The 8,789-nt window shown below is 34.9% G+C and overlaps 1 protein-coding gene across 2 annotated transcripts in view; it reads left to right on the forward strand.

Moving 5' to 3' along the window:
• The first annotated feature begins 610 nt into the window (after positions 1 to 610).
• Positions 611 to 8,789, forward strand: part of LOC112514862 (glucose-induced degradation protein 8 homolog) — a 16,477-nt gene continuing 8,298 nt past the window's right edge. For both annotated transcript variants that reach the window (XM_025121492.1, XM_025121493.1), the window contains exons 1-2: positions 611 to 799; positions 3,806 to 3,947. In XM_025121492.1, the coding sequence (XP_024977260.1) occupies positions 767 to 799; positions 3,806 to 3,947 (175 nt within the window). In that variant the 5' untranslated portion in view covers positions 611 to 766. The remainder of the gene's footprint in view (positions 800 to 3,805; positions 3,948 to 8,789) is intronic.

Raw genomic sequence — 8,789 nt, forward strand, 5'->3', positions numbered from 1 at the left:
GCCGTCTTAATCCATATCTTTAAAAGACGCTTGTGTTTTGTTATGACAACTCTTTACCTGGTTCTTAATAATTTAAAAATTATAATCACCCATTTAACCCACCTCTAATTATATTATCTAAGGGGTTCTTTGGCAATTGCTGAATGGTTTGGTACAAAATGATTAAATGGTCAGAATGATTAAGAGGCTCTCATGATATAATGCAAAATGAAATATAATTGTTTGATAATTGTGTACAATGAAATTAAGGCTCTTAATGGTTAAGAGAGATCCATGATACAAAATCATTCAGAGAGTTTTAGATACATTAAGATGTAGACTTTTTTTTTACCAAATAAAATTTTCCTCTTAACAATTCAAAGGTTGCCTCTTAATGGAATTATTAGGAGGTAAACAAATAACCCCAAATACTTATTTTCACAGATTTTATCAACTTTTCTATTTTTTATTTTAAAAAACTTATTGGACAAAAAATTCTCAAAATCTTTATTTTAAAGAATCCATTGGTAAAAACGGATTTGTTACAATTTTATTTAACTTTTTATTTGGAAAAAAAGTGTAATTGACGAAAAGAAGATGTATTTAGGAAGCAATCATATTATTGCAAGAAGACGTAGAATTTTCAGAATAATGTTGAGACCCGTACACAAATTGATTGTTACATACATATGAATATGATACACGCACAAATTCATTTTCCAAAAATAACAATTACCCATTAATTTTGAGCTGTAATCTTGTTCAACAAAACGAAAGCCGTTCAACAATGGATGTCGATCCGAGACAGTACGAGAACATCGTGAGTTTGATTAATTCTACTGATCAAGTATCAGTTTTTATCCACCCAAATCTTTGAAAAACTGCATGATTTGTTAGTCAACGATGTGTATTTCAACTGTTTGCCATTGATTTTAGCCAATGATTTTGGATTTGTTGATGATTTTCTATCGTTTTTGTTTTTCGAGGGTTCGTGATTTTGCATCTTTCCTGACTCGTTTTGTTGGTGAAGTCTCTTTGCGTACTGTCCATGACGAAAACCTAAGTTTCAAATTGCGAGTGCAATCCTTCAATCTAGACTGGAGTTGTGGTGATGGTTGAAATCCCCATTGGTGCTGGAATTTTGCACCTTCAATCTGCAAAAAGGACTCTCCAGTATTTAAATTCTGATCCCTAAGTTAGGGTTTTCTCTACAGAGAGCACTTAGGGGTGTAGGGAGGACATAGCAGAATGCATACATTTGAGGGTTAATTTAGAACACTTTCAGTAACAATCTGCATCTATGATTGCTTGACTATGCTTCTAGTTTGTGCCTAGAGCCCATAATTTCAAGGTTAATCTAGAACACTTTAAAAAACAGATGATCCCTTTATCCATAGAAAGTCTATGACTAGTTTCTTGGTTTTTGAGGTTCTATCCCAATCCTTAACATCTTGGATGGCATACTAGATTCATTGAATTATGTTGCCTTTGTGATTGCCATGCATGTAGGCTTATATTTTTACCCCTATTATGTAATCTGTCTAAAACTAGATAGATGCGGAAATGTGATTTGCAACATTTGAACGACTTGCCCATATGTTTTCTTGAGAACGTGGGGGTGATTTGGAGAATGTTACAACCTTCATTCCAACATTTAAGCCTGTTCTTCAAAAAAATTCAAATCTAAGGATGCATGTATTGCTGGGAGGGATACTTGAGGTCCAGTGGGCAACTGGGCATCCTCGATTTTTTCACCAAAATGGGCAATTAAGTAACTTTAGTTTGCAGTAGATGGGCAATCAAGTAACTTTGGTTTGAGTTATTCGAAAAGTAGAAACTAGGTTCAAGGAGTTCCAGAATTTTGTTTAAGAAATGAAAATGTTATGAAAATGTTTGCTTCAACTTTTGAACAATTATGCTCAAAGACAATGATGCTCTGTTGCTGTTAACTGAGAAATTGTCTAAGGTGGTAATGGGCGACAGGATCTATAATACAGATACATTTTCTCTCAAAAATAATACAGATACATTTGGAAAAAGAAATACATCAGTATATTACAGAATACCTTAATGGTTTTTGTAATTGTAGCAGAAGAAAGGGGTTCGACCAATTTTGATCTGGTGCCTATCTTACACATATAATTCTACTGGAACTCCAAGTAAATGAGCCTTGTTCTCATTATTCTAGGATATAGTAGTGATTATCCATGTTGCTTTCTTGAACTTTTGGAAAAGATGATAGTTAGGGAGCTTGTTATTATGCCATGCTTTGCTGCTTATTAATAAAGTTAACTTTGATCTTGAGATCTTGACATGTGAAGGCCTTTGACCGTTGCATGAATTTGTGAGTGGCATGCTCTGCACTTGACCATCCTCTCTTTGTGAAGATATGATGTGGGGAGCTCTTCATTCATTTTCATATGAACATCTTGAGATTGTTGTCATAAATCCTATCTAGACCTTCTAGCATTTCTTTTCCAAGAGTTGAGACTTTAAAGATTATTGGAAATGTTAATTCCTTTTTAATTGGAAAAGTGAGAAGGGGGCTTGAACTCACCACCTCCAAGGTATTATCACCTGCGTACAGGTAACCTCCAAGGTATTATGACATAGGAGATGTTATGAATATCCTTCATGGCTGCTAAGATTTTGTTTTCTGATATTAACGTAATAGGAAATATACTTGGCAATCGAGAAAGAAAATGACATTATCTCTTCTAGTATGTGATGCACTAACTTCCCTATCACAAAGAACCAAGTCTCTTGGAAGCCAAGTTCTAGTCTGATTTCCTCTTAAAAAGAGCGGCCTCACATGGAAACCAAATACATCGTACATTCTTAGAAGTTACAACGACTCATGTCACCCCTCAATTTTACTTTGCTTGTAGTCAAAGGAGGAGGAACATAGAATTTATAGGTTGACACTGTTCTAAGGGAATCCTGGAATGATATGTTGTTTTGTCACTAAATATTGTTATTAAACTATATTGTTGTTATGTGTTTATTGAAACAATAACAACAAGCCATTAGACCAAAACTAGTAAGGTTAGGCTAAAAATGAAACCAAAAATACGTGTATACTGTGTAGTCTATTTTGAGAATTGTGTAGGACGAGCATAATGTTTTCCCTTGTATAACCAACCACACCCTCACCCTCACCCTCACCACACACAACATAGAAGGAAATCGAAAACTTGCATGCATATGTGGTCAAACATTCAACACAAAAGGTTTAAATATAATCTTTAGTATATAATTTTCTGCTTCCAATAAATTCAGTGTATAATGGTTTCAGTAACAACGACAATTGTTTTTGTGTGAACAAAATCAATAGTTTTTGTTTTGAGTCCCTTGCTTCATCTTCAGAGACCAGTTAGCATTGTTTTTCCCACTTTTTCTTTATTAGGGGTCTCTAGCAGGAGTTATAATCTTTAGTCAAGTCTCTCGATGAACGAGTGAAACAATCATTGGACGTTGATTGTGGCTGTGATCAATATGGTTGAAGCCATCTCGTATCTGAGATTGCTTCTTTTTACATATCAGCTTTCTCCATCTTTGTTGCTTTAAGGTGTAAAATAGCATGATACTTTGTTTACACTGTTCTTTATGTCCAGCATGCAATAAATAATGTTTTCTCAGCCATTTCAAAATAAGAAATCTTGCTGCAGATGCTGAAGAGTTCCAAATCATAAACATTTACACTTCTCTTTACCTTCAAGATTTCCATTTTGTAAAAATTATTCCCTTTTAGCTTGTTCCTGGTTGATCCAGAAACTTCTTTTAATTTCTAATCATAGCTTCTGACTTTCTGCGATGAACTTGGCAGACAATTAACGACAATGACAGCCACAATATCGTCTTATCGTATCTTATACATGGATGCTTTAAAGATACTGTGGAGTCGCTTGTTGCTTCTACTGGATTAAAAGTACCTGCTGTTCAGCTGGAAGACATGGAGAAAAGAAAACGTAAGCGTGTTTACTTCTGTTCTCTTGCAAGCATTTTGATCCCTTTCATTGTAGTGAGAGTTTTGAGTCTCAGTTTCCAATTCTAAAATGATAAAAAAAAGTTGCATTACGTTTCATGCTCTGCTACTAATTGCTTTCTGCAAATTTCTATCGTCATTGTATCCGAGGAGGCATGCCTGCAGTTAAACTATTGTCGTACTTCCATCCTGATGAGTCACTATAAAGTTATGGCTGGCCAAGTCTCTTCTATTTTAATTTGATTTTGAGAATATAACCAAATCAAACCAAATGGACCCGGTATATCCCACCCGGAGGTGGGTTTTGGGGAAGATAAGATGTACGTATCTGACCCAAGTCCGTTCCTGACATTTTATAGGCCCTGGGCGAGAAGTAAAAAAGAGCCCTCAATAAGTACTATTTTTTCAATATATTGTTTTTGCCAACAAAAATAACATTGAATTAAATAAATCTAATAATTCATATAAAACTGTTTTTCCTAGTATTCCTAGGCGCAAAATTAATAATTATTTCTAAATTAATATTATATATCATATTATTTTTACATAGCATCATTAATCCGTTCCACTGTCAAACACATCCTATAATATACCTTTGGTATATAGATTGACATAATTTGGCGTCTCAATATTTGACTATTTAGAGTAACACTTTATGTAAATCAATATAAATCTTTTAGGTTTTCATGTCACCTCATGTAATGTTTTTCATCAACATTTTAAACTTTTAGGGTTAAAACAGACTTTTGTAATAACCATCAATATTAGATTCGAAAGCTTAATGTTTGTTATAGTTTGAGATATTATTCTTGTTTTAGAGATAGAAGAGTACTTAAGATTCATGTACTCAATATTAGGTGATAAGGAGTCAATAAAGTATGAAAAGACGAGGGTAGTTTTGAAATCCCAAATATAGATATAAGTTAGATTGTCTCATATGGATGGTAAATTTTTTCAAAAGATAATACTTAATAGCGTTCTTAGTTAATAACAAGAAATCTACTATATTCTAATACAAAAATAGAATTCATGCGGATGAAATAATCAAAAAAGTCGGTGGAAGATGAATGATGAAGAATATATCAAGGTTTTCTAGGTAAAGTAGTTTTTAGATTTTGGTACTATATAAAAACTTAGAGAAACAATAAGCAATACTACAAAATGAACTACCAATTAACTTTTACATATTTTTTTCTCCAATGTAATTAATTAATATATGTTTGGGACCTTAATATACTGCTATATTCTTTTTCAGTCTTGTTAGATATCAAAAAATTGGTCTTTTATCTACTTTTTTTTTTGTAACTAAAAGAGTTGACCCCTATTTCTTATGGGCCCGGGGTGTGCGCCGGACCCGCCCTCCCCTAGGAACGACCCTGATCTAACCCAAAGAGTAAAACGGCTGTTTCCATGAAGACTCCTTGCTTGTCAAAAGTGTGAGAGAAAAAAGTGGGAAATAATAAAGGTCTGAAAAGCTAGTTAAGAGAAAACAAGAACATACAAATAGAGGTAGGTACAAGAAAGGCATAACCAATTTAAGGAAACTACACACCTCTAGCCTATCTTACCAACCCTATGAGCTCAAAAATATTGAATAGCAATATGGATGATATATTTTTTTTAGTTTCTTATTTCTTCTTATCAATTAAGATTAAGCTTTATATCTTGGCTATGCTGTAATTGGTAGGATGCTTTTAGGAAGGTTTCCTCTATATGAGCTGTGTGAAACAACCCACCATGCACGAAACAGTACTAATACACAAAATAATATCATACATCTCCACATTCTCCATATCAATATAATACAAACATTCCAAGGTTATTTACATTTCAAAATAACATAATGGATTAACGAAAATTTTATCCGATGATAACACTTTCTTCTAAATATCACTTCTTTATATTTTTCTCTTGCCTTTATCCTGAGATGATGGATGACCTGCAAAACAGTTTAGTACAATAATCGAGGGTTAGACCAAAAGGTCTAGTGAGCGTAATACCCTCTTAAAAATATAACTTACTGCAAAACCCAAGATAATTCAAACCTGAACCTTAATATAAAATTTATATCATGGTTATCCTGCCAATCCATCTATTGCGGTTACACCGCCATTTCATCTATCGTGGTTATATCCAGGTTAATAATTGATCCAACCGGACAACACTTTAACTAGAAAGGAGTTACTGGTCAATACTTTAACTTTATCCGGACAATACACTATCCGGAAAGAGTTTACCAGACGTACTTTAGCCTTGTCGAGACAATACCTTATCCGTAAAGGGTTTATTTGTCATACTTAAGCCTTGTCCGGACAACACCATGTCCGGAGAGGGGTTATCGGACAATCACTTTGTATCCGAACAACTTTGATTGATGAGGGATTCTATCCGGACATGCCTTGATCGGTGAGGGATTATATCCGAACAAACCTGGATCGGTGAGGGGTTTTATCCAGACAATACGTATTCGGTGAAGGGTCCTTATCTGCTGACCTTGTGTGCGATAACTGCTTTATCCGATGAGGGACCTCATCGGACAAGCTTTGTCCGATAAGTTTTGTTCTTGAGAGGTTTACTCGGGCGATAAAGCAACAGTAGTAGTAAATGCAATTTTAATTCATCCAAACAACATATGCTAACATTTTAGCAATATATATACGGTGTAAATACAACCACTAGATATAACCAAAGTAATATGGAACTCACCTTTGCCTTAAAAAAACTCAGTTTTGATATGATCTTCACCTTCTGCGTTCTTCAAAATTGCCTAGAGAAAAATTCTAAAAATGGTAAAACTTTTTCCCAGCAAACCCATACTTACTATATATAGTAAGTAGGGATGAGAAAGGTGATGGAGGCGGTGCATGAGCAGGCACCTCCCCCCCATGCATCACACTAAAACCAAATTATAACCAAAGTAATACCATCTATGAGGTAACATAATTCATATGTTAATTCCTCCAAAAACCCTTAACGCCACCTTTTATCCTCGCACTTTCAATTGCCATATAATTTCAAAACCACCCAACCATATTGTGATACCGACTATTACAATATCCTCTCCTTAGAAATATTTCGTCTCAGAATTCTTCTAAGTAAACAAATGAGGATATTTTATCCGCATCTCTGACTCGAGTTCCCAGGTGGCTTTAGGCCCTTTATGATAACGCCACTGAACTTTTACTAAGCCAATTTCTTTATTTCGCAACGCTTTTATTTTGAAGTCAGTAATGGCTTCAGGGGTTTCTTCAAAACATAACTTTTCGTCAATCTTAATCTCCGGCAAAGGCACGATTACTTTGGGGTTTGCTAGACACTTAAATTTGACACATGAAAGGTATTATGAATACCACTTAACTTCACAGGAAGGTCTGGTTTATACGCCACTTCTCCAATTCGCTCAAGGATAGAAAATGGTCAAATATACCTTGGGGTCACCTTGCCCTTGTTTCCAAAATGAACCACTGCTTTCCAAGGTGATACCTTCAGCATCACATCATCATCGACTTGAAATTCAATCGGCTTTCAACGTTTATCAGCATAACTTTTCTGACGATCCTGGGCTACTTTTATCCGTTCCCGAATCAGACCAAATTTATCTGCCGTCTGTTGAACTATTTCAGGTCCAGCCAACTGTTTCTCTCACCTACCTCGTTCCAGTACAGCGGTGTTCGACATTTTTGTCCGTATAATACCTCAAAAGGTGTTGTTTGGATACTCGTGTGATAGCTGTTATTGTATGCGAATTCAATTAACAATAAATGATTATCCCACGATCCTCCAAAATCAATGACACAGGCTCGAAGCATATCTTCTAGTGTCTGGATTGTTCGTTCACTGTCCATCTGTCTAGGGATGATAGGCAGTACTTAACTTAATCTGTGAACCCATTTCTCTTTGAAAACTTTTCCAGAACATATAAGTGAACCTACTGTCTCGATTAGAAATTATTGATAACGGAACACCATGACGTGTTACCACTTCATCAATATATAATTTTGCTAACCTATCCATCGAATACGATTCTTTCATCGGTAATGATGAGCAGACTTAGATAATCGATCCACAATAACCCATATAGCGTCATAACCCTTCGGTGTTTTAGGTAACTTGGTTATGAAATCCATAGTGATGTGATCCCATTTCCAAATCGGAATTTCTAAGGTTTGCAACGTATCGTAAGGGCGTTGATGTTTTATTTTCACTTGCAAACATGTCAGATACCGTTCAACATGTCTGGCTATATCCTTCTTTATACCTGGCCACCAATAGTATTGTTTCATGTCTCGATACATTTTGTTTGTACCCGGGTGGACAGCAAAACGAGATTTATGGGCTTCACTTAAAATGCGTTCTCTGAGATCACCATAAAACGGTACCCAAACTCTGCCTTGAAAACATAACTATTCCTGGCCGTCATTCATCAATTCAGATTTCATCCCACCATTCTTGTTTGATTCTATCTTCTTTCACAGCCTCGCCTTGGAATCTTTGCAATTCTTCCTGGATACTCGGGCAATAATTCAACTCTTAACTATGCTGTTATATCGGTCAGAATACGAAATATCGGTCAGGACCGATATTCGATATATCGGTTATATCGGTGATATATCGGTGATATATCGGAAATATCGGTTAACATAATATTTCTTAGAATTATATATATATAATATAATTCTATATATTATATATATATAGAATTAAGTTTAGACCTAATTTACTAAGTTTAGAGAGACCGAGAGAAGAAGTCTGAACTAAGTTTAGATTTAGATTTAGACCTAATTTACTAAGCAGCCCAAAAAATAAGGCCCATGGAATAAAAAAA

The sequence above is a fragment of the Cynara cardunculus genome (assembly GCF_001531365.2).
Source record: "Cynara cardunculus var. scolymus isolate 2C chromosome LG 6, CcrdV1, whole genome shotgun sequence".
In the NCBI taxonomy this organism is placed as follows: Eukaryota; Viridiplantae; Streptophyta; class Magnoliopsida; order Asterales; family Asteraceae; genus Cynara; species Cynara cardunculus.